This window comes from Lepus europaeus, chromosome 1, assembly GCF_033115175.1.
Source record: "Lepus europaeus isolate LE1 chromosome 1, mLepTim1.pri, whole genome shotgun sequence".
Lineage (NCBI taxonomy): Eukaryota > Metazoa > Chordata > Mammalia > Lagomorpha > Leporidae > Lepus > Lepus europaeus.
Window position 1 is genome coordinate 110,955,124 of NC_084827.1, and position 27,098 is coordinate 110,982,221.

General features: G+C 45.1%; 1 protein-coding gene across 2 annotated transcripts in view; it reads right to left on the reverse strand.

Annotated features, from left to right (window-relative positions):
* Positions 1 to 27,098, reverse strand: part of STK39 (serine/threonine kinase 39) — a 357,460-nt gene that overhangs the window by 209,789 nt on the left and 120,573 nt on the right. For both annotated transcript variants that reach the window (XM_062187583.1, XM_062187579.1), the window contains exons 6-10: positions 17,315 to 17,424; positions 16,970 to 17,071; positions 14,524 to 14,657; positions 4,493 to 4,541; positions 4,325 to 4,390 (exon numbers count right to left, since the gene is read on the reverse strand). In XM_062187583.1, the coding sequence (XP_062043567.1) occupies positions 4,325 to 4,390; positions 4,493 to 4,541; positions 14,524 to 14,657; positions 16,970 to 17,071; positions 17,315 to 17,424 (461 nt within the window). The remainder of the gene's footprint in view (positions 1 to 4,324; positions 4,391 to 4,492; positions 4,542 to 14,523; positions 14,658 to 16,969; positions 17,072 to 17,314; positions 17,425 to 27,098) is intronic.

Genomic DNA, 27,098 nt, shown 5'->3' on the forward strand with positions numbered 1-27,098 from the left:
AGTCTTCTAGATCCCCCTTGCAAAGAACACTGAGGGCCCAATGGGGCTTTCTACAATACCAGGCCCTGTCTATTTTACACGGGAAAATGATTCACGTTGTGGAAAAAAAAATCTTATTTTGGTTACCATAAAGAAGGAAAAAAAGAGAATGTTGCGTAAGACAACAATTTTCACATCAACAAGGTTGCCTAAATGTCAAACAGCTTTGCCAACAGGCCTGGATGTCATTCAAACATGCTGGTATATATTGTCTATTTGAACAACAGCAAACAGAGGGACAAACATCCAAGTGCCAACATGGACAAGGAGACTCTGTGGAACAAATAAATTTACACCCCACAGCAACCAGAGTGGGATCAACCAGAAGGTACCAGGAAAAATGCACACAGGAACCTGAGCAACTGGGGACAACTCATAAAGAGACGTCCAAGGGCAACTAACACGAAAGAACCTTGTCCCGGCAGTTAAATAAAAGTCACGTAAACACTGTGAGAACCAAGGAAAAACAAGGACATCCTACAATAAGGGTTTGCACTGCATATGGTGATTAAAACAGTGGTCCCTTCATGGTGGCCAAGTCTGCATGAGAAGTTCCCAACAAGGAACAGCATGGCTGCTCACCAACATCCCTACATGGAGGGAAGGAGGCTGCCCGCTGTTAACGGATGCCTAGAGACAAGTGTGCGCTGAGCATTTTTAGAGGGAGGTCAAGTCAGTGGAAAACACGCACCCCAAGTGGCCTTTCTCTGGTACACCCAAGCACGTGGGATCGCTCGGTTGGTAAACACTTGTGAGCACTTCCTATGAACAAGAAATGCACTACGAAAACATGCAGACAGCGCACTTGCTCCTGAAGAAGCTATAGGTAAGTGTGGTGGCGCTGGGAACCAAAGTGCACTCTAAAACGAGAATCATGACAGCAGAACAGCCAATGTTATGAAGCAAGAGAGCCAGGCGAACGTTACACGGGCCAAGCTGCTTCAAGAACTAATTCATACTCTCCTTGGACTCCTCCGTGAGACCCTGAGTTAAATGGTCCACTCTCATTTGAAGGGGCAGATGATGAAACCAGACGTGAGGTTCCAGTCTAAAACCAAGGAGCCAGTTAATGGCAGAAGACATGGTTTCAAAATCCTTTCTCAAAATTCCAAGGTTTAAGGTACGTGTAAAATGAGGTTAGAAATGCACAACACACAAAACATAATAAATAACATCAGTATAAGAAAAAGGTAAAAAGTCATAGCCTGAACGAATTCTTCACCTTCTCAAACCACTGGGAGGCCCAAGGGAGGGTATGGGTTATGGACTGGGAACTATGGATGTTTCCAGTTGGCTGGAAGCTAGAATGTAAGGCTAGAGGTTGAAAATATCACCATGAATTCAAGGCTAAGGAGCTTGGGATTTTTATTACACAGAAATCATTCTTGTATTCCTATTTTCTCCTGTATTTTCTGTTGTGGTTGTTTTGTCTAATTCTGAAAACTACTTTTGAGCAAAAGTGGCACTATCATAAAGTCAATCAAGTGAGGACAGTTAGAAATTCACTCCAACTGTCCAGTTTGCAATGAAAGAGAAGCTGCAGAGCAAAATGTGGGGAGACCTGGCGAGGGACTGGATGGAAAGAGAGGTCAAGGCATGGGGGGTGGGGGCAGTTACTCCTAAATCCAGCCGCCAGGGGAGGTTTGGGGTTGAGAGGCTGGCAGACCACGTGGCAAGGAGCTGGGGGCAGGAGGCTAAGCTCTGGAGAAAATGCAGGCCCAGAAGCCCCCTGTAGTAGCTAACTGGATGAGATCAGCCAAATCTCCCTGTGAAAAAAACACGCAAAGAAGCTGAAGTGGCTGCTGCGTTCAACTCGGGATGATATTCTCAGTATCTGATCAAAAGATCCAGTGCTGGAGGCCAGCACCCCAAGGATTCTTCCCAGCGTCCTTCCGTCTTCTCTTAGGGGTCTGGAAACTGGTCATGTACTTGCCTCAAACCTCTCTGTGCCACTCCAGGGGACACCTCAAAGGTGTCCGGTGGACAAGACCAACCTTGGCTCTCTCTTCACACTCAACACAAGCCTCCCCTCCACCCCCAGCCAGTGCAGAAATCAACCAGAAACCAACAATCCTCCCCCCAACCCCTGGCCAGTGCAGAAATCAACCAGAAACCAACAATCCTTCCCCCAACCCCTGGCCAGTGCAGAAATCAACCAGAAACCAACAATCCTCCCCCCAACCCCTGGCCAGTGCAGAAATCAACCAGAAACCAACAATCCTCCCTCCAACCCCTGGCCAGTGCAGAAATCAACCAGAAACCAACAATCCTCCCCCCAACCCCTGGCCAGTGCAGAAATCAACCAGAAACCAACAATCCTCCCCCCAACCCCTGGCCAGTGCAGAAATCAACCAGAAACCAGCCCAGTCGGGAACTCTGCTGTCCAGCAGAGGAGCTCAGGGAGCAGCAGAGGCATTGATTCTTGGAGTCTGCTTTAAAGTCCGTTTAAAACTATTCTGCTCTTCACCAAGGGGCTACTATGAGCTTCCGGGAGGGATTCCACACCCAGAAAGCCCCCCGCCCTACAGTATTCCAAAAAGGGTGTTGGTGGGAAGGGAGGAAGAGGGCCCACACCCAGCATCCATAAAAACTCCAGTCTGGATGCAGCCAGGACTCCCAGTTCCTTACTTGAGGTCCCCGCCTGGTCTGCCAGGTGTACTCTCTTCATTACTTGTCTTCATTAAGCTTTGCTAGCATGCATACACTAAAAAACTATTCTAAAGCATCAGCTACATGCATTTTCTACAGGGAATCTTAGAGAAGCAATGTCGGGATGAAACCATTCTGGTATTTATACCTAGGCGCAATGAGAAATGACGTCCAAAACATGTTTCTTTGCCAATTTTCTTACAGCACAGGAAAGTTAGATTCCTGTAAGCTCCCTCTATAACTGTAAAAAAAGGGGGAATGTCCCTTTCTAAGTCTCTGACCATAGGAATATTTTAAAATATAAATATGGGGCCAGTGCTGTGGTGTAACGGGCAAAGCCACCACCTGTGGTGCCGGCATCAAATATTGGTGCTGGTTCGAGTCCCAGCTGCTCCACTTCCTATCCAGCTCTCTGCTATGGCCTGGAGAAGCAGAGAAGATGGCACAAGTCCTTGGGCCCCTGCACCCATGTGGGAGACCCAGAAGAAGCTCCTGGCTCCCAGCTTCGCATCAGCCTAGCTCTAGCCGTTGTAGCCATTTGGGCATGAACTAGTGAAAGGAAGTCCTCTCTCTCTCTTTCTCTGCCTCTGCCTCTCTGTAACTGCCTTTCAAATAAATAAATAAATCATTCAAAAAAATGAAAAATATAAAATGTAAATATGTACCCTAATTTTAAAACCAAACTAAACCAAGCCAGAAATTAAATTATCTCAGGTCTCATGACAGAATGAAATCTGAATAAATAAACTTGCATAAATGCACACATAAATAAATACACTCACACATACAAACCATCTCAAATATCTAAAACCCATAGTGGTTGGCATTGTGCTGTAGCAGGTAAACCTGCTGCCTGCAGCACCAGCATCCCATATGGCCAATGGTTTGTATTCTGGTTGGTCCACTTCTGATCTATCTCCCTGATAAATGCCTGGGAAAAGCAGAGGAAGATGGGCCAAGTAATTGGGCCTCTGCCGCCCATGTGGGAGACCCAGATGAAGCTCCTTGCTGCTGGCTTCCACCTGGCCTAGCCATGGCTGATGCAACCAACTGGAGAACGAACCAGGGGATGCAAGATCTCTCTCATACTCTTGCTCTCTAACTCTGACTTTCAAATAAATAAATCTTTTAAAAAAGAAAAAAGTCTGAAAACCTAGAATGGAAGATTTTTCAGGTAACCATTAACATGATGTAGTTAACATAAGGTAGACTTCAAAAGGGACTGTAGGTCTTTCCTGACTAAGGGATTACTTCCCCTGGATATTCCAGGAACCATTAAAAACAAGTTTTGTTTTTCACTTTCCATCATTTCAAATGGTGTTCAAAATCAACTACTTCTCTTCCACGGAACCCAAAGGAAAGATATTTGAGGATGTGTTCTCACTCCCGTACTTAAACCTCAAACCAGTCCTTTCTGCTAAAAGGAAAAATGGAATCATTTGAGTTTCTCACTGTTTCCACACCCAAACTCATGGCAATAAGCAAGAGGCAAAGGTGGTCATCTGAGCAGTGGCTAATCAGAAACCTTCTAAATAACATTGGGCACATGCAGAACTCTTCTTCCTATTTTGCTATGGGTTTTGTTTCGGGGATAGCCGTCAGCCTGCACAGGGTGGTGAGGGCTCGAGGTGCTTACCTTTTTGGCTCTTTGGGCTATGTCTGGTGTTCTTGTGAGCAGCTTCTCAATCAGGTACTCTCTGTTCTGCAAAACAAATATTCCCCACCGTTTAACACCAAATATGACACAGATAAATTCGTAGTGATTTCAAAATAGCAGATTTACTTGGGTTTTTAAGCATGTTACCTTGGCTTTCTGGAAGAATTTGCATTTTAAAAGTTCTGCTGCTGTGGGCCTGAAAAGATCAATAATAAATTAGAGTTGAAACAATGACCACTTAATAAATATACTGCCTTGATGAAAACAACTTAACCTTAGAGTATTTCTGGAAGACCAGTTTTAGGAATTGCAAAACCAGAAACTAAATTAATCATAAGCTGGCAACCCAGTGAAGCGGTGCCAATTCTCCAGTTCTTTTTGAACATTTCAACTACAAAATACGTGGACGCCAGTGAGTTCAGTGCTTGAAGTGTGAACACTTTTCCATCAAGGTGAGTTCGGTGTTTCTACAAGGTGGCAGACGGGCATGTCTGTGAGCTAAATGCCTGTGTTTATTAAGAAACTATATGAACTTCTATCTGCTCTTGTCAAAGAAAACAGAATCTACTGTGCTCCATGAGTCCCCAGAAGCAGCAGTTACTGCTAGGGGTGCACAGATCTCGTGTGTCTCTGCTCACTCGGTAAACCTGACACACGTGAACACACATGGAGTGCTGTTCTTCAGGTGACAGTAAACATGACCAAGATTAATAAAAGGCAAACTTAAGGGCATTACAGGATTGGGTGACTGCTTTCTCAGAGTGTCATATAATTTGTGTCTTTACTTACTTATTTCCTGCAAATGGAAGGTGCGGTTAAGGATAAAACAAGCATTTTGATGCTCAAATTTTCAGATTTTGGAGCATTCTGGATTTCAGATTTCTAGATTATGGATGTTCAACTCCAGTCTACACACACGTTCCAAAATCGGAAACTCTCACGGTCCCAGGCATTTCAGATACGGGACTCTCAGACTGCACTTCCCAGACAACATCACACGCTTCTTAACCACAGCATTTCAGAGGCACCCACTCTCAGGCACTCCACTGCTTCTCGGAGATGCTAAGTTACACTACTTTCCCCACAATCCAAAAATCTCCACTCCAAATGTGGGCTTTACCCACTGCAATTGGCAAGCATGATTTTGGATAGTGTCTTGGCTGTGTATGAATATCCTGTTCCTGAAAACTCCCCAAAGATGTTAACTGGTTTCGGCATTTTTGCCCTATGCTATTTCAAAGGAGTCAGCAAAATAGCGGTTTGTGACCTCCATCATTCCTTCTGTGTTTACTGAATGACACCCTTCTACACAGAATAGCTCCCAACATAAACAGTTCCTTCTCAACTTGGAAAGAAGCAATGAGATAAATCTAGAGTACAGAACGGTTAGCAAGCCAAACAGCCTGACGGCTTCAGACAGTCCGTATCACAGAGGAGAAGGGGAGCTGTGGGGAAATGTTCTAGAAGAAAACAGAGCTAATGGAACAAAACAGCAGATGCTACACCTGGCCTCTGACTGAATGGCCCCTGATAGAAACTGCAAAAGGCATTTGGAAATTATTAAAGATGTGGGAATACGCTAGATGTCTGATAATCTGGGAAAGCACTGTTCACTCTCTTAGGCGTGGAAAAGCTTCGTGCTTACGTAGGAACAGGCCCTTATTCGCAGGGAATGTAAGCTCAAGAATTAAAGCCTACTGCATTCAGGCAGTTCACCCAACAAAATATAGATAAGGCACACAAGAAACATGTGAACAACTGTTAAGTCTGGTAATGGTACGGAAGTAAACACTGTACTACTCTTTTTACCTTTTTTTGTACGCTTTGAGTTTTTCATAATAAAAAATTAGAAAGGGAGAAGGAAGTATTACTATCACTGGGTATTCTCTCAGACAATGAAGATCCAAGATTTAGTAGGATTGGGCTCAGGGGGATGCAGGTTTAAAGGAGTCCTCACACTTGAAATGACTGGAAACCACAGCTCTACAACCAAGGTAGCTTCACTAAGATGTTCCTGGTAACCAAATCCAAGCCTAAGAAAGAACCAGGAAACAACATTAAGTGCTTCAGTGTACAAACTGCACGTCTGCAGGCCCATCAGCTGCATCTCTAGGCACACAAATTTTCTGTTCAAACGGTTACTGCTGGGCCAGCACTGTGGTATATAGCAGGTAAAGCCACAGCCTGCAGTGCCGGCATCCCATATGGGCGCCGGTTAAAGCTCCCGCTGCTCCACTTCCAGTCCAGCTCTCTGCTATGGCCTGGGGAAGCAATAGAAGATGGACCAAGTCCTTGGGCCCCAGCACCCAAGTGGGAAGACCTGGAGAAAGCTCTTGGCTTTGGATCTGCGCAGCTCTGGCTGTTGAGGCCAATTGGAAGCAAACCAGCGGATGGAAGACTTCTCTCTCTCTCCCTTTCTCTTTGTGTAACACTGACTTTCAAATAAATAAATAAATCTTTAAAAAAAATGGTTACTGCTTTTTCCCTTGGATTTCAAGTGAACAGTGGCTACAGGCACCTGACAAAGAGTCTCCAAATCCACTACAATAAACAGCTGCTAATTGCTAAGTGCTTTGAGTAAACAAAAGTCTAAATAACAGCTGGCCCACATCCCTGGGTAAGCTCATTAAATTCATGAATCTGCATCTTGTTGAACAGGAACGGAACTGCAAAAGAAAAAGAAAGATAAAACTAGTTCAGAGGACTGCCATGGGTTGGTATTTTAATGTAGACACTTCCTGCTCATGGGCGATGTTTCTAGACTCCAGGTCTTAGAAAGTCATCCTTTCATTCTCTCGGCAAGTATTTCAAGAGAGCTGTGTGCGAGGTGCGGGGCGTATGAGCATGAACAGGGCAGATGAACTAGCACCTGCAGCAACTCGCAATCTAGTGGGTACTGTGACAGCGCAGGCGCCGCAGCAGGACATGCTGGCAGCTCTGAGCTTTCTGAAGGAGAAGGGCCATGGGAGAACCTGACCTAGAACCATAATACAACTGACAGAGGAAGACCTGGCGTCGGGCTTGGTGTTTCACAACACGAGACGGAATTTCCAAAACCAAGAAGCCAGCCAGCTAACTTAGGTTCAATTTTTTTAAGTGAAAGAACTCTAAGAAAATCAGGATGAATAAGGAAGCCCAGGCTGCTGTTCTGCTTGAAACTCTCATTGCTGCTGGCTGGCACACCAGCTCAAACAGCCTGCCAGCGAGGTCCTCTGCTGCTTCTCCCGTCCTCCCTCCAACCCTTCATCAGTACTGCTTCCAGGGTTAGCAACTGAGGAAAACACACACAGAAAACTCGAACTTTTTCCATCCTCAGACTTCACCAATTTTCAAGATTCTGTCTCCTGTCTCTATCCTCACCTCCTTCCCACCTGCATGGACTCTCTCCTTCAACTACAATGATATTCTTACCAACTCTTGCTCTTTCATGACAAAGAATAACCAACCAATGCACGCTAACTCAACAATCAAGGACCAATTTAGATTGTGAGAGGCCAGAGCCACACCATGACAGGCTTCTCACAAGACAAAAAACCTGACTAGGCCCAGGATGCACCTGGTATAAGAAGATAAAACCTGACACCAGGCAGTCCTTGGTCCGGTGGAGGCAACCAATAAGGTGGGCCATCCTTGGTCCTGCAGGTCCAGGGGAAGGAAGAAATGCTGACGTAATACTTGTTTGCCCGGGAAATATAAAAACCCCGAAAACAAAGAGAAGGGGATCTTGGTCTCCCAGCACTGTGTTGCATGGGAGGCTGGGGCCCCAGCATGCTACACCTACAAATAAAGTCCCTTTGTTCTTTGCATTTCGGTGAGTCTTGCTGGTTCTTTCTATCTGGGCAATCCGGAACACAACAAGATGTCATCATCTTCAAAGGTAACTCTCCTGACTCCTACAAATCCAATGGTGCTCCCATTCTTATCTGTTCCTATACCTCACTGTCTCCACCACATGGGATTCATTCGTGTATTCTCAACATCTAATACAGAAGAGAAAGTTGCCATAGTCCAATCTCAACCTGTCATCAAGTAAGAGATGAAGGTGATGCTTCAAGATATCCAGACAGTCCTCACTTCACTCCTGGAGCAGGGTTTGATAGGCATCTGTTCAATACAATGGGAGCAGGAGGAAGACACACACTAGCAAGAAAAGGAACGAGGGAGAGGCAGGTGCCCGAGGTGGGGAACGGAAAGGCTTCCCTCTCCCTGAGCAGCCCTGCTCCCATCCTCCTTCTGCACACTAAGGGTCAAGTGAAGGGCCCCTGTGGAGAGAAGGCTGGCAAATGCCACGCATACCTTGAAATACAAGGCTAGGAAAATTTTTTCCCTTACCCAGCAAGGTCATTTCTATGGCAACCAAAAACGTGAAGGAGAAGAAAGCAGGCTACAGGGGAAATCGCCTTTCTCTGAACTCCACTCCACCCTCAGCCTTCATCAGTGCAAACAAAAACAATAGAGTGTGAGAAATTAGAAATGATTTTGAGAGCCACATTCTTTTTTTTATTACAGGCTTAAACACCGAGTTATATAAAGGGCATTCCAACTCTACACAGGCAAGAACTACAGAGCAAGTCACTGCTTCCTTTTTGTGCTCAAATCAACTTGGGGTAAAATCCTACACGTGCCCACACTATGTCCATGAGAAGTATGGAAAAAACAAACCACAGGAAACGAGGAAAATGATGATGGCGACAGAGGTTATATGAAACCCTATGGTGCCGAATATACATCAGTTTTTTTTATAGCTTTTGTTTATTTAAGTTTTATGCCGCAGAAACTACCATGGCATGGCTAAAGAGGAGCTGTCAAGGACAACTACCTCTAAGATGAGTACTACAGGAAAAAAATTCTGCAATTATAGTCCCATCTTCCATGGCCCCTAGCAATCCTCAAGCCTAACAATGTAACATAAATGTACACACTGTATTTATGAGAGATGCTAAAAATGCTACCAGAAACCAAAATAACAGTTCAGGATCTGGATGACGATTCAATTTTGAATCCTTAAAAACAATGCAGTATTCTGCAAGGACCAACAGACTGAGGAGAAAACTCCCTTGAAGGATTCAGTTCATACATATAGATGAACCAAAGTCCACTGAGACTTAACAGAATTCTCAAAGGATTCAGGACGAATATAATATAGTTGAAGTGGTTCGGACAATTTGCATTAATAAGTTCTAAATGCTTATTGGCCTCAGGCAGAGCTGCTGTTCTCATCCTACCCCTCCTACCAAAGGAAACATTCAAGTCTTACTCATTTCTTCCCCTAGGTTGCTCCAAAAATGCTTGTTCTTTTTATAGTTGCTATCCATATGAAGCATGTGAGCTACAAGATCAAGTTTGTCCCCCCCCCCCTCCACACACACACACACACACTAGCAAGATGCTCTGCTGTGCAAATACAAGCAACACTTATCTACAGCAATGCAGAACACAGACTGGGTGAGGCAAAGGACTAACATGCAGCTCTCTTTCAGGAGGGGAGTCCCAGTGAGCACTCAAAGTTGACAGCGAGGATAGCCCTTCTCAGCTAGTCAGACTTCCTGCTTAGGAGTGAATCCGTCTTGGTTGCTATTCCCCTGGGATTTTTTTTTCCCCCATTCACTGCTCAGGAGGCAGGTGTTCTGCCTAGTGGTCCAGATGCCTGCATCCCACACTGGAGTGTCTGGTTTCTGTTCCCACCTTCAGCTACCAATTCCAGCTTCCTGCTAGTGCAGAACCTGGGAGGCCGCAGTGATGACTAAGGTGATTTGAGTTCTGAACTGCCACCACGTGGGAATCCTGGACTGAGTTCCCAGATAATAGCTGCAACTCGGATCAATCCCAGCCCTTGCAGCATTTAGGCATGGAACCAAAGGATGGTCTGCTTTCTGTCTGTCTACATGTCTGTCTCTCTCTCATATGTACATGAAAGATAAATAAATGTACTCAGCAACTCCAGGCTCTTGATGCCACTGAACTAGTTTCAGATTACAGGTTAATTATCAACATGCAGGAAATAGAAATAATAAAAATTAGCAAAAACTTTCCACTAATTCATTCATTCATCAAACTACCTGAATTTAGTTTTGTTTCTGAAACTCTTTCCACTGACTCCAAATCACTCCCAAACTGCAAGCTCCCAACCATCGCCAGTTATTCAAGTAGCAGTATTGAATATATAATACAGACCAGATACTGGATGTAAAGGTAACTGTTTCTCCTTCTAAACCACTTAAATAACTCAAGAGAAATTTGTGTGTGTAGGTCAACAAGTTTATATGGTAAATGTAGTAAGTGACACAGAAGACCGATCTTCAATGTACTACTGCTGTTGCATTATAGTTGCAACAACTCTACTTATCAAGAGAAAACAACAAATAATGAATGGCAACCTCATTTTCTTAAGCAACACCCTAAATAATGTTATGTGTGCATGAAATCATCACATCCTTAGAGCAATCCTATAAAAAGTAGGTAATGTTGGCACAACGGTACAGCCAAGAAAATGAAGTCATATAGATGAGGATGAAGAGCCAGGAATCCTGTCCAGATAATACCTACTTAAGAAGAAGTGGTCTTGGAACCAAGTATAGAGAGAAGGGAGAAGGTGCACCGAGGCACAGCATAAGCACTGGCAGACAGGGCTGGAAATATTTGTGGTTTCTTTCAGGATTGAACAGCAATTCAATGTTCACTGACCAATTTAGTTATGAACATGTATTCTGAAATTTTATCCTGAGCCACGCTGTGGCACAGTGGGTAAAGCCGCCACCTGCAGTTTCAGTATCCCATATGGGTGCTAGTTTGGGTTCCAGCTGTTCCACTTCCAATCCAGCTCTCTGCTATGGCCTGGGAAAGCAGTGGAGGATGGCCTAAGTGTTTGTGCTCCTGTACCCATGTGGGAGACCAGGAAGAAGCTCCTGGCTCCTGGCTTCGGATCAGCGTAGCTCCAGCCATTGTGGCCAATTGGGGAGTGAACCAGCGGGTGGAAGACCTCTCTCTCTCTCTCTCTCTGCCTCTGACTTTCAAATGAATAAATAAATCTTTAAAAATAAACAAGAAATGTATCCTATACAAAAAGTAACTCAACAATATTGTTTTTCTTTTCCCTCAGTCTTCCATTTCATGAATGGTTTTCCCGCTAAACTCCTCATTTAAGAGGGAAATTCAAAAAGTTAACAGAAAGATGGAAAAAATTAAAATGAAGGGTGGGTGTTGTGATGCAGCAGGTTAAGCCACCGCTTGGGACGACTTCATCCCACACCAGTGCTGGTCTGAGTCCCAGCTATTCTGCTTCCAATCCAGCAACCCTGCTATTGAGCATGGAAAGCAGAAGATAATGGCTCAAATCCTTGAGTTCCTGCTCTCCAGGTGCGTGACCCAGCTGTTGCGCCCCCCTGGGGAGTAACCCATGAATGGAAGAGCTACCCCCCCCCACTTATCTCTGTCATTCTGTCTTTCAAAGAAAGAAAGAAAGACTTTTAAAAGTTGAAATCCTTACATAGTGTTTTTTCCAAATATACATTTTCCAGGAACTTTTTGAAGTACCTGTGAACATCCTCAACTTCTGTGTTTTTTTATTAACAGAAAGAGCCTTCTGGGAAGTCAATGTGCCACTGCCGGTGTGTAAGTGTTACCGAGGATCACTGCAAGACAGTCAGAGCAGCCTGGATCAGAGAAAACGTGTAAAGAGGACATTATACTAGCAACACCTGGCGCATCGGGACGGCACGCCTTTCTGAGGGAAAGGCGTTATGAGAAGCTGAATGCATGGTGTAAGATTTTCCGACAGGAATTGGGGATGAGGGGTGGGGGCGGACACAGAGATCTGATATTTGAGCTCATAAAATAAAACCTGAGAAGACTTTCAGGATTACTAGGAGATAAAAATGGCTACTGAAATACAATTATGTCAATTTAATGTATAGCAAACTTCCTGAAAACGCAGTGTGGTGTCATTAAGTACACTAACACCTCTGCCCTACAGAACCATTTTCTTAAGGAGCTGGAATTGTGTGACATTACAGGTCACAGCCACTAGGTGGGACCTCAACTAGTTCAAGAATCACAAAGACCATCAGGAGCAAGCCAGAAATAACCAGAACGACAAGTACTTCTCTCACTGGGCTCTGGGGGCTCTAATTCTGTCTTCTGGATGATGTCAAATACTGTTGACAGTTATGCCAAATTGTAAGGAGAAGGCAGGAGAGCAACAAAGAACAAAATTAACATCAATGAGCATTTTCGCCCAAAGGGAGACTGAAGAAGTAACTTCTGTAAAAGATTAACTTTGGGAGGAAAACTAGCCCTATGAACCAAATGTGAAAGATGACAGAGAGTAAAAGGAATGACAAAATAATTATCCCCTCGTACAGTGAGCAAGTTCAAGATGCTAAGAGCAGACAATCTTAAGAACAGCTGTGTGAGGAAGGTGGCAGCTGTGGGAAACATACAAGGCAAATCCAGTAAATGAATGACACAACACAGTTACAAAGCATAGGTACTGGGGCTGGTGCTGTGGCATAGCCAGTAAAGCTGCCATCTGCAGTGCTGGCATCCCACATGGGCGCCGGTTCGAGTCTGGCTACTCCACTTCTGATCCAGCTCCTGCTATGGCCCAGGAAAGCAGCAGAAGACGGCTCAAGTATTTGGGCCCCTGCACCCACATGGGAGACTGGAAAGAAGCAGCTCCTGGCTCCTGGCTTCAGATCAGCACAGCTCTGGCCGTTGCAGCCATCTAGGGAGTGAACCAGCAGATGGAAGACTTCTCTGTCTCTCTGCCTCTGCCTCTCTGTAACTCTGCCTTTCAAATAAATAAATAAATCTTAAACAAAAAATGCACAGGTACAATGATGGAACTTGTGTTGAATCTAGAGAAGAGGAGCCACACAAATCCTAAATTACTGTGTGAAGTTAGAAGACCTAACAAGGTTCATAAAGAATTTGCAGTAAGAATAAAGGAATCCCTTCTCACTGCAGGCTCCTTCTCCGAAAAAAAGAAGTTTCAGATGAGAAGTGGGTTATTTGGGGCCAGTGTCGTGGTGTAGCAGGTAAAGCCGCCATCGGCGTCACCAGCATCCCATGTGGGCACCTGTTTGAGACTAGGCTGTTCCACTTCCAATTCAGTTCCCTGCTAATGGCTTGGGAAAGCAGAAGATGGCCCAAGTATTTGGGTCCCTGCAGCCACGTGGGAGATCCAAAAAAGCTCCTGATTCCTGGCTTCAGCCTGGCCCAGCCTTGGCCACTGAGGCCATCTGGGGAAGTAGATGGAAGATCTCTTTCTCTCTTTCTGTGTCTGTGTGTGTCTGTGTCTCTTCTCTCTGTGAAACTCTGACTTTCAACTAAATAAACAAATCTTCTTAAAAAGTAGTAAAAAAAAAAAAGAAGTGGGTTATTAGATTTTAAAATGTAAGTACAAAATTGGGTCCCTAGGTAGGTTCTGGTACCCAGCAACCTCTCAAAAGCACAGGTCTGGGTGACAATGATGCCAGGCAACCACGTCCCCAGCAAGGAACCATCATGACCATTCTCCTCTAAGTCAGAAGGAACTATGAGCTTCCTTATCACTACCCGGAACATTAAGGAGGAAGGGGCAGACTTGATAACTGATACACTGCCCCCCCCCCCAATCAGAAACACTGAAGTTAATTTAAAGCCATTTGCTTCTGTTTAGATGGTTAAGCTTTCTGAGGTTAAAAAAAAAAAAAAAGATTTATTTAATCTTCTTTACTGATAATCTTTGAAACAGTACAAACAACTTGTTCTGCAACTAAAAGGAAGCTCATGCAAAATTCAATAGTTCTGCCTGGTTTGGACTGGAGCTAGCAGGATATTCAAATGCTGAGAGGTCAGCTCAACCTACACAGCGCCTCTGAAAGCAGCACTGCCAATTTCTTTTGATTTCTGTTTTACTTCATTTCCTTGCACCATGGAGCCCACACCTAACAAGCACAGCGAATCTTATTAACACAAAAATTTTCCTCTGACTCCCCCTCATCCTCCACTCCCACCTCTCCCTTGTGGAACCCTGCTATCTCTGAAATCACAGGAGGACAGGGCCGGGCTTCCCCCCTCCCCTGCCCCGAGACTAGAGGTACCTTTCCAGTGTCCTCACACAACCTTTCCCCATCGACAAACACAGCTTTGTCAGCACTCCAACCAGGGCATCAGCTCGTCCAGGAAGGGTGACATACCTTTTGGAAGGATCTTTCTGAAGACACAGTGAAAGTAATTTTCTAAAAGACTTGCCATACTTTTTCATCATTTCTTTATCCTCTACTCCGGTTTCTAAAGTGGGCGGATCATTTTGCAGAGTCAACATTAACACCTGTGGCAGGGAACAAACGTGAAGCCAGAATCTCAGTACAGCCACTGCTGGGAGAGGCCATTCAGTGTTGCACAGACATCAAAGACTGCCCTGGGTGCAGTACCACTGTGCTTTCCCATGATGTTAGCGTACGTGTTGAAAATATCCATTTCCCTTCACGACACCGTTCATGTGCCCTATAACCTTGTTCTTATCCCACTCCCAGAACTCACAAAATGTGCTCTGTGTAGGGTCTCCCAGAGAGAGCTGGACGTCAGCTCCCAGGGAAGTGGCTCTCCCAGGGCCTGGAGGCGCACGTCGCTATAGCACAGGCTCAGTGGGAAAGGGGGCATTTGCGGGAGACAGAGAGGGCCAGGGCAGCCACTCATGAGCAGGCACTGCCTGTGCTCCAGGCTCCTGCAACACACTACCAACCCCCAAAATAAAACCACGACATCCCAGGAGCTAACATGATTTCCTTTTTTTAGAAAAAGGCCTGGGAAAACAAATAGGAGACTGCTAAAAACCTTGGCGAAGTTCAGACAGCAAGACGCTGAAAGACAGCCAGAATATAATTGAGTTGCTAAAAATTATATCAAAAGGCCATGCTGCTTTTGGAGGAGGACAAAACAAAATAAAATACAACTTCAAATCAAAGAGAGAAAAATTCCACGCTTTCACACTAACATCAAAATTATCTGCTTCAAAAAATGTAGAATGGGTGGCAAACTATTGGTCTATAAAATGAATACACCTTCTTAATGCATAAATCAGCCCTATTTTATGCAAATGTTATACATGTCAAGTCCCTTTTCAAACACTTTCAGATATGTGAATAGATGATGGATGAAGGCAACAGACTGTCTTTTTTTTTTTGGACAGGCAGAGTGGACAGTGAGAGAGAGACAGAGAGAAAGGTCTTCCTTTACCGTTGGTTCACCCTCCAGTGGCCAGCGCACTGCGCTGATCCAAAGGCAGGAGCCAGGTGCTTATCCTGGTCTCCCATGGGGTGCAGGGCCCAAGCTCTTAGGCCATCCTCCACTGCACTCCCGGGCCACAGCAGAGAGCTGGCCTGGAAGAGGGGCAACCGGGACAGAATCCAGTGCCCCGACCGGGACTAGAACCTGGGGTGCCGGCGCTGCAGGCAGAGGATTAGACTACTGAGCCGCGGCGCCGGCCCAGACTATTGTCTTATAGAGGATAATGGTGGAGGATAAAAGTGGGTGGAATGTGAGCTTGGGAGCAAAGTCCGAGAGGACTTCAGGCTGCGATTTCCAGGAGTTAGGATCCAGTTAAGAAATGGTAAGAAGAGAAAGAAAGGAAACAAAAAATTGGATAGAAGAAAAATTGTTCAGAGTCATGTCAGGGCTTTCTCTCAAAAAGTCTTCTTCAATTATTTTTATTTCAACTTTAAATTTTCTATAACAAAATCAGATATGTGCATATGCATAAGAACACACACATACCCAAACATACAGGCATATGCATGCTCACGTTTTAACTATGTCAAAAAACAGATTGATTTATAGAGAAAAACAATGAAATGAACTACACTAAAATCTTAATAGAGATTGTAGCTGACCAAAGTACTGATGATTCTTTTTCTTCATTATTCTTATCTGTACTTGCAAATTTTCTACAATAAGAATGTATCATTTTTCTTTTTATTGTCTGTTTTTTTAAATCCTCCTAAATTTATCCAATGGCCTTGAAATACCCACAAATGATATTCTTTATAGAATATATTCGCACTTTCCACTGAATTCTTTCATCATCATTATCCATTAAGGTAAATCAGGCCTGATATCCCCACCTTAGCACTCAGAGAAAGAGTGAGGTAGGTAAGTTAAAAGAATCTCAAAGCCAAAGCATCCAGAGCATAAGTGACTTCCTAGAAACACTGGCTCCCTTGCACTGGTGAGCCAAGCAAGACTGCACCAACAGGGCAGGGTGAAAACGCCCCAGAACACTTACAAGATGAAGAGGCCTGAAAACCTGGGAGATCCATCTGCACAAGTGACAACACTATGATCTATTCTCAGATTTCTTTGGGTACCTGGGGCCATTTGCCTTAGCTATCAACCTCCACCGACCAATCTGATCACATTCTTGCTGCAACTCGGAGCAAGAATGCAAAGCAAGCTGCAAAGCTGGAACTGTGCTGCTTCTGTCCTAGTCTGACCACTGAGAAAACCAGGCAGCATTCAACCAGGCTGCATGCCTCCAGGAATGCTCCTTAGGTCTAAAAGAGAAATGGCTATCTACAAGAACGAGAGCACCAACTCCAGCCAATCGCATTTCAAACGGGACATATTGTTTGCAATGGTAATTACTTTCATAGGAGGATATTTGTGATACGGCGCTGCTCCTGTTGCTAGTTCAATGGCAGTTATTCCAAAACTCCACATGTCAGCCTTGAAGTCATAGCCTCTCACCTAGGAAAGAAACCAGCAAGAACCACAATTAGACAGCAAGCATGTCACACATCACAAGTCCACGTCGTGTCCGAAACCCAGAGCTGTTTAAACACAACTGCCACAACTATTGCTAAGGGCTAGTGATTGGGAATTAAATGTTAGTTACATGATACATTCTCCTGCAATGTGAGTTAAATGCTAATGTAATAAAACTACTCACTATGTGCTATGTCAATACAAATGTCACTTTTTTTTTTTTACCTGTTCCATGACTTCAGGGGCCATCCAACATGGGGTTCCAACAAATGTTTTTCTGACTTTATTCCGGGTAACATCACCCCCAGTTGCTAAGAATGCACTTACCCCAAAATCTGAAAAGGAAAAAAAAATCTTATTTTATGTAATACATGATTGCTTGCAAACCCTGGCTTTCTGAATATATCTCCTCTGGGTGGGTCTTGAAGTGGGGATGAATTGATGTAAACAGCTCCATGGAGCTCCTCTGGCCATTCACAGGGATGGCCCTGCCACCTGCCATCCCCTATGCTCTGGAGAATGCCATGACAGGTAATGAGCCGGCACCCCAGACCAAAAGCTTAGCAGACAATTTATATTTTCTACTAAAAGTTATCAAAAGCCATAATTGAACATAAAGTGTTTTACCTCAATGACATTATGAACATACACATTCTCAAAGCCCTAAATATAAAGGGTCTTGGCTTTTAGCTAAGAGTCATGTTAGAAAACCAATTACAAGAACTCCACTGGAGGCAATCAAACTAGCATGCAGCACGGTTCCTTTATATATTTTTCTTTTATTATCATTATTTTTCTAGCCTTTATAATCCCAGGTTGTCAATGTTTGGAGGGAGAATTATTTTTAATAAAAGATGAATAATAGCTATCTTCTACATTCCCAAGTCCTTGCTTAAATAGTGCTAACACCTGAGCCAAAACCATAATGGCAAACCCATACACCCAGGAACAGACAGCCAACACGCCTGGGTTTGTCCATGGCAGCAATCAACACAAAGGAAGAGCTCCGTCAGCAAAGACTGTTTTCTTTCTGATGTCTGCTTCCTGGATAATTTTCTTAAGTGCAGATGGCGTGGTTTGAAAATTAGATACAATGATTCTTAACACCTCATTTGCTAGAAGCTCATGATGTAGGAAGATTAATTAATTAGGTATAATTAATTAGGTGTACTGTATATACATACAGGTATACATGCAAGGATTACCTTTGTATCTGAGAGTAGAGAAGGCAACACCAAGTGTTTATTAATGCATGGAATCCTGATTACACTTGTAAATAATGGCTTTAAAAAGTGAAGAGTTTCCAGCACCAATTCCTCAGGACTCATACATTTATTGGTAAAAGCCAAGTCAAGGACCACAGGACAATCAGCTGGTAGTCACTGATGAAATGGGCTAGTTAACACCTCAAAATGCCACCACATCATCCAGTGTGAGCCCCCCAACTTGACAGGAAGTCATGCTCCTTTGCTGGTCCCTTTCCTTGACTGACAGGCTGACAGCAATTACCAAAGAACAACCCAATTACATGCCAAAATCAAAACATGTCAGTATTTGATTTAGGCCTACAAGATCAGGGTATGTAATTGTGTGAATTAATAACATACTAACTAGTTCCCACAGTGGAAATATGTTGACTCTAATTTTGTTTACATTTGAATTTACTCAACTCTCAACAGGATTTCAACTACAAGAAAAATAAATCAAAATTGGCAAATAGAGACTTAGTTTCCAATAGCTAGTCTCATGTTAATATGTAGAAAAAATGTGTTTTGAGGAACTGCTATGTAATTTAATTTGCATGCATGAGTCCAATTGTAAAACTCTCACAATTCTTATAAACTCATAAAATAGAAGTTTGTAGTAGACACTGCAGTGCAGTGGGTTAAGCCATTAATGCATGCAATCCTGGCATCCCATATTAGAGTACTGGTTCCAGTCCTGGCTACTCCACTTTCGGTCCAGCTTCCTTTGCTGCCTGGGGAGACAACACATAGTAGCTCAAGTACTTGGGTCCCTGCCACCCACATAGAGTTCCAGGCTCCTGGCTTCCACCTGACCCAGCCCCAGTTGTTTGCATCTAGGGAGTAGACAAGTGGATAGAAGATCTCTCTCTCTGTCTCTCCCTCCCTCTGTTACTCTGTTTTCCAAATAAAAAAATAAGGATATTAAAAAAAAAAAAAACTGAAGCTTTATGAACGGAAATCTCTGGAATCAGTCAGTCTCCCTATAGGTGAGAAAAAAATAACAATCATTCTCTAACAGAATCAGGAGAACTGAAAGGTTTACAAGCATCTACTATATCTGGCCAGAGGAAAACATAATGTGGCTTTCAAAAATATTAATTTCAATTTATATTTTTGAAAGGAAGTTTACCCAAAAAATCCAGCATTCCATTTTTATTAAATGACTTCACAATGTGCTAATACATGCACGCATGTCCTCTATAATTAAGGACATAGGTAACAGCTCCTTTAAGGAAAACAACAGACTCTTTCTTGAAGCAACCCTGCACCATAAAAGTCACTTCATAAACCACAAGCCACAGAAAAACCCATCGTGAACATTATATATTTTTTCGACACTTTAAAAACACCATCTGCTTACAGTAGACATATTAAAAGCTGAAAAACTGAGAAAGACATAGAATAGCAATTCTGTATTGACAATGCCCCTTCAATGTACATTTCATGATTCCTGTTTTTATTTATAGCCTCCACTTAGAACACTCACTGTAAAGTCATCAACAGATGGTTACATGTCTTTAAGACTCAGGGAAAAAAATTGCAAAAAACACCAATCCTAACATCTACTCACCCTTCTGTCTACAGAATAAACACATAATTTGCTCCTATGTGTGGCTAACATGTATACATAAAGATTTATATGCACCAAGGAAGGGTGACATTTTGACCACAGTACAGAGTGTGCTTCTACAAACAGGAAAGCTGGTGTATTTTGTGGACACAGCCTACACAGCACAGTGGAACACAGGAGGGAAGCCACCCCTGTCTCCCCGGCGTACGTGTACAGCCAACTGGAATGGGGCCAGACACACTGGAGTCAGAACCACAAACACTTCCCGGGCAACATGGACTTGAAGGCTACACGTACAGTAGCCCAGACCAACTTCCCACCTCTGGGAATAACCACAGGACGTGGACAAAGCTGCTTTGCAACAAAAAGCAGAAAGCGTGCTGTCATCCTAGTAGCTGAAAGGCGCTCACACCTTGAGAGTCCATCGACATCTGTCCTTGTCCATGGCCACTGCCTCCCTTTAAGCCACCAGGACTTCTTGCCAAGATTCTTGCAGCAGCTTCTGAGGCTCCAACTTCCCTACTTTCCCAGAGCCAGGACTCAAAGTTACACCCTGAAAGTCCATAAAGGCACCTGGTCCCCTCAGGATGAAGTCAAAATCCCTCAGCCCAACACACCGACGTACAACACCCACCCGCCCCTACCCCTCCCGCCTCATCTAACACTGCTCCCGCATTGAGACGCTGTGCTGCAGCCCCCTCAACTACTCACTCTGTGTCCCCGGGCTCCACCAACACCTTAGCCTCTCCTGTGGGAATACTGTCATCCAGGCACTCTGTCCCCTCCCCTGGCAGCAGACAGAGTTCTGCATGCTCTCGTGAATGACAGAAGCATCACGGGCACTCTCTCTGTGAACACCCTGATGTTTGTTAAGCACCTCATTTGCCTGATTTGTCAGATAAAATTTTTTTCAACTTCTTTGAGTTATTTGAAGGCTGAACAGACAGATACACAGAGAGATCTTCCATCTACTGATTCACTCCCCAAATTCCTGTAACAGCTGGAGGTAGGCCAGGCCAAAACTATGAACTAGGAACTCCATCTGGAACTCCTACATGAGTAGTAGGGACCCAAGCAGTTGAGCCAGGTCCCCAGGCTCATTATCAGGAAGCTAGAACACAAGTGCAGGTAGGGCTCAATCCGTGGCACTATGATACCGGATGTGTAGATCCCAAGTGGCTGCTTAACCTGCTGCACCACAATGCCTACCCCATATGCAGATTTGAGGTAACTTTCATCCTTGGCTTATCTTGATATGTAAATTTTAAGCGTTGATGAGGAGCTGCAGCATTTTGAGGAATAGTTACCTGATTTTGAGAATAGCAGATACATCAGAAAACATCCTGCATGGGCAGGCAAGGGCTGGGCATATGGTGGTCAGGACAAAACAGAGACTATCTCCCAACTGTGGGACTTCCGCCAAGGTTCCTAACCCTGTGGGCATCTGTTTCCTCATCAAGCTTCCTATTTAGGTATATTAATTGAATATTTTCATACTTTCCAACTCCTTTTTACCATATACAAGGGATCTTCAAGAAAGTCATGTAAAATGTATCTTATGAAGAAAACCACACATGGCTTTTAAAAACCTTGCATCAAATATACTTATCTTTTCATTCCATTTCTCCATGGACTTTCTGAAGTCTCCTCACATAAAGATTTCTAACAATAATTGTTACAATGAGCAGTGAGTCACAGTTCTCTGCTTTTTAATCAGCGAGGCAATAGACTGAGGAGATGAGCATTAACATTTTCCAGGAGTAGACATAAAGCAGGAGGGAACAATTATTTTTTTTTTTAAGATTTATGTATTTGAAAGTTAGAGTTACAGGAAGACGGGGAGAGACAGAAAGAGAGAGAGAGAAATATCTTCCATCCAGAAGATTGCTGCAACAGCCAATTCATGGGACACAAATGGGTGCCCATATGGGATGCCAGCATTGCAGGTGGCAGTTTTACCCACAATGCCACAAAACCAGCCCCAAGGAGTATGATTCTTGATCTTAAGCCTTAAGAATATGACCATGGCAGCCAGTGTTGTGGTGTAGCAGGTTAAGCCTCTACCTGCAATACCAGCATCCCATACAGACACCAGTTTGATAGCCGGATGCTCCACTTCTGATCCAGCACTCCGCTAATATGCCTGAGAAAGCAGAGGAAGATGGCCCAAGTGCTTGGGGCCCTGCCATCCACGTGGGAGATCTGGAAGAAGCTCCTGGCTCCTGGCTTCGGCCTGGCTCAGCCCTGGCTATTGCAGCCATTTGGAGAGTGAACCAGTGGACGGAAGACCTCTCTCTCTCTAGCACTCTCTCTCTCTAACCTTGCCTTTCAAAGAAATAAAAAAAAAATAAATCTTAAAAAAATAAAATATGACCATCTTGGTCAGACAGGACTTGAGGCACAGCAAACAGAACAAGACATAAAATCAAACACCACGTTGTCTGTGTAGAAGCAAAGGGGCTAGGAGCATAACGGTCAAAAAAAGACTGTAGTCAGAGTGGGCCTTGCACCTGGCCTTGAAAGTGAGGTGAGGGTTGGGGTGGGCAAGCGCAACACGAGACAAATTCCAAGCCAAGACACAGAAGGAATGCAGCGCAAGTGTGGAGTCAAGAAGAAAAACTGCCCGACAGCTGCGAAGGTCGAGAACTCAAATACCCACTGGGGCCAGGCAGAAAGGAGGGCAGAGGGTCCTGTAAACCCACAGGGAGCAAGGCTGTGTGCAAGCCGCCGATCGTCAGCTACCTCAAACTTCCACAGCATTTGCCATTGCCTTTGGAAACAAACCCGAGGTGGACAAGGGGAAAACTGGCTTAGGTCAATTCAACATTTGGTTAGAGAGCAATGGAGTCAACGTTTCATAGTTCCGACTTCCCACAATGCATTCACAAAGGGATATGAGATACTAGTCCTTTCTCTGCTCCAGGTGGCTGGCAGGGGGTTTGATGCAGTGTGAGTCTGTCTGTCTCTGAGGAAAAAAAATTTGGAGACAGAAGCCATGCAAGGGAGGTCAGTAATGGGGGAATCGACAGGGTTTGTGTGTATGTGAATGGAGAATCTGGAAATGACAGAGGGTAACAGAAATCCTTAAGAAAACAAGATAACATAACAGATATTGAAACTGAAAAGGAGGAGAGGGAGGAATATTAAATGACTTGCCCAGGAACACGGAGCAAGAAGTTGAGGGCCTCTAGGAGATCCACTCTCTTTAAAGACAGTCAGGGCCGGCGCCGGGGCTTAACAGGCTAATCCTCCGCCTTGTGGTGCCGGCACACCGGGTTCTAGTCCCGGTTGGGGCGCCGGATTCTATCCCGGTTGCCCCTCTTCCAGGCCAGCTCTCTGCTACGGCCCGGGAAGGCAGTGGAGGATGGCCCAAGTGCTTGGGCCCTGCACCCGCATGGGAGACCAGGAGAAGCACCTGGCTCCTGGCTTCGGATCAGCGAGATGCGCCGGCCGCAGCGGCCATTGGAGGGTGAACCAACGGCAAAAAGGAAGACCTTTCTCTCTATCTACTCTGCCTGTCAAAAAAAAAAAAAAAAAAGAAAGAAAGAAATTGAGGTGGAGTTGGCATTGCTGTGGCCAGCATCCTACATATATAGCAACTAGGAATCAATACCTAGGCTCTACCCAAGATCAAATAAAACAAAATAAAATAAATAAATAAATAAATAAAATAAAGACAGGCAGCCTCAGCCTTCTTTTTGGCTGTTTTCTTTAAGGAAAAGGAAATGCAAACTGGAAAAGTGATATTAATGTTCGACAACTCCTAAGTTTGTCCCCAAGCAAAAATTAAGTTTTCACTGCTCAACACAGGAAAATCAGCTTGAGGAGCCCTGGTGAATACTAAGTGTCACATTTGTATCATCAAAACGACCCCTTCATAATGTGGTTTGATTCCCAGTTCTGCTGTTGTGATTGGTTTTTTCCTCAAGAGAGACTCTCAAGACTTCACTGGCAAAATGCAAATGTTCTTCTAGATACCCGGGAACACGCTTAGGCCTTCCAGAGTCACAGGTTTGCCCAAACTGCTCCACCACCCGAGTGTGACGGACCGGACAGGATAGAAAGGACACTGTGACTGAAATGATGCAAAGTTGCATTACAAAGGGGCATAAAACAGAGGAAATGTTTTCTAAACTCTGTTAGGAAAAGAATAGAGGAGGCTTTGTGTCAACAAGGTGTTTCATTCCTTTCACAGCTGGTGTATTAAGACATGTGTCAGTGGTGCCACAACCCACTTACGTTTAGCACATAGCAGGTGCACATGACAGTGTTTACACACCACGAGCTTACAGGGTTTTGATCTAGATGCTGTCCTGGCCTTCTAACGAGAGCTAGCATGGGAAAATGTGTGAATTTAGATGGAATTACAACTACAGGACCTGAGCCACATCAACAGAGGAAACGTGCCAATGGATCAATAAACCACACTCAGAAAAAGGGTTCCTGCTTTCTGCTGCTAAATCCCAGGTGAGAGAAGAGAAGCGCAAACCAGGGAGGCCCACGGCTTCTTTTCAGCAGCTGGAGAACCAGGTGTGGGTCTCTTCTCACTGCAATCCAGCCGGCTCATCCCACCCACAGGCACCTTCCTCACATGCCAAATGCCTCTCCAGGGCATTCGAAAACCTTGAAGTCCATCGCTGGCCATAATTCAGCAGCTCTGTGGAAGCATGGTTTCCACCTCCTGGCAATGCTTATCCAATCATTTTCTTAACAGGTGCCTTTGGTTTCTTTAACTGAGCAAATCACCATTTCTCAGTTTTATAGCAATTTTAACGTGGATCAAACCCAGCCTTTTCTATCACTTTTCCATGCGTGCGTGTGTGTGTGTGTGTGTAAATGAAAGAGGAGTGGGGCGGGCATTGTGGCACAGGTTAAGCCTCTGCTGGGAGAGTCTGCATCCCATATCAGAGTGCCTACGATCAAGTGCCAGCTCTGTTTCCCATCCAGCTTTCAGCTAATGCACCTTGGAGGCAGCAAACGACGATCCAAGTACTTGGGTCCCTGCCACCCCTGTGAGAGACCATCTTAAACTTCCTGGCTCCTGGCCCAGGCCTGGCCCAGGCCTGGCTTTTGCAGATATTTAGGGGAATGAATTATGATGGACAATCTCTCTCTCTCTCTCTCGTCTGTCTCTCTGTGTGTCACTCTGCCCTCCAAATAAATAAATAAATCCTTTGAAAGCCTAAGTAAGCGAAGTAAATTAAATAAGAGTGACTTTTCACTTTCCTAGGGCCTGGCCATCTTCCACATGTCACTGGATCTCTGGGGCACTGGAAGCCAAGTCTGAGTGGAAACAGTGGGAGGGGAAGTGTCCCCTCGCTAGCCTGCTGGGAAACCCTACAACTCAGGAGCAGAAACAACCTCAGGCTGTGATGAGTTGGAGGAAGCAGAGCGGAACACCTCGAGTCCTCCAGGTGGGCACTGCACCTCTAGTTACCTGTGTGCCACTCAGCTCATCGCAGGGCAGTAAGCAGAGCACAGTGCCCAGGAGGCCACACCCGGATGTGGCGAGTCCCAGGCCAGCAGCTGCCAGCCCTCACTGGAATGAAGTTATACACTTTGCTCACAGGAGCAGTTTTCTCTCTGTTGTTATGATGATATTTCAGCATGCTCATGAATGTGAAACTGTGATGGGGCCAAACACGGTCTTGCATATGCAGACCCCATTCAGAGGCAAACGGTCCTGACCATGTCCAGTGAGTCTCCCGCAGTGATGCCAGACGGCAAGGGGAGGACTCAGTGGGAACAAGGAGTCCACAGGACGGCACTCTGGAATCACACAGGCCGCAATGTAATTCCCATTGCATTCTCTGCTAACTGACTTCTTGGTGCAGGAACTACAGCAGGTTCTCAATAACACACGTCCTGTGGCACACACTGCTGTTTCACTACCCAGCATCCATGCCCTAGTCTTTTCTACCAAAACCTTGGTTCTGATTGCCGGGCCCAGGGGAATTACTCTTCCAGATCTAAGCTAACCATGGTGGTTGGCTCCCTTCACTGGTGAATGGTCTGACAGTCTCACCTAGTCTTGGATTACAAGATCTCAGGGGAATACGGGGCAGGCTTTTGTGGGAAGGCTTCCTCTTAAATAAAAGCACCACCCCACCACCCCACCAGACTCCATCGCTTGCTGCTCTCCTTCCTCTTTGGGGATGGCCATGTGGAGGCAAGACGCAGGGAGTGGGAGAAGCCCATGAAGCACATGCTGTCCAACACCCTGAGGGTGCAGAGGGACAGCAGGCAAGAGTCCACGACCTCTGTGATGTCCCCAGGCCTCTCCACCAACCCTGAAACCCACTGCCCTGCACTTCTTGTTTTGTGAGATAATTAAATGCCTTTGTTGCTTACTCTCTCGTCAGACAACTAGTCTGTGACTGTACCCAAAGGCTGCTTAACTCTTACAGTCTGCTGTCTTTCTGCAGTCCAGCCATGTGCACTTCCTGACTGCTCTGGGCTGGCTATTGCATCAGAGGTCAAAGTCACTGCAGTTCCCAAAAGGATTTGGTAAAAATCAGCAAGAAAGGCCGGCGCCGCGGCTCACTAGGCTAATCCTCCGCCTTGCGGCGCCGGCACACCGGGTTCTAGTCCCGGTCGGGGCACCGATCCTGTCCCGGTTGCCCCTCTTCCAGGCCAGCTCTCTGCTGTGGCCAGGGAGTGCAGTGGAGGATGGCCCAAGTGCTTGGGTCCTGCACCCCATGGGAGACCAGGATAAGCCCCTGGCTCCTGCCATCGGATCAGCGCGGTGCGCCGGTCGCAGCGCGCTACCGCGGCGGCCATTGGAGGGTGAACCAACGGCAAAAGGAAGACCTTTCTCTCTGTCTCTCTCTCACTGTCCACTCTGCCTGTCAAAAAAAAAAAAAAAAAATCAGCAAGAAAGTCGTTTAGCATACAACGCAATTTTCGGTTTTAAGACAGCTTCAGTATTAAGCACAGCTTTTAATGCCTGGGGTCCAAATCAACACAAATAAATGCAGAGGTGTCTCAGTGGGAAGGAAAAAACATGCTGCAAGAAGAGTTTGATTTACTTTTTTGCTAATAGTTGCTATTTGCAGCTACACTTACATAAACCTCCAATAGCAAGAACAAGTCATTTCTAGGAAAGCAGGAGAGAGATGTACTTTCAATGTTCTGGTCTAGACCCTTGCTACCCAAAGTGGGGTCCACAGACCACAATCCTCATCCTCACCTG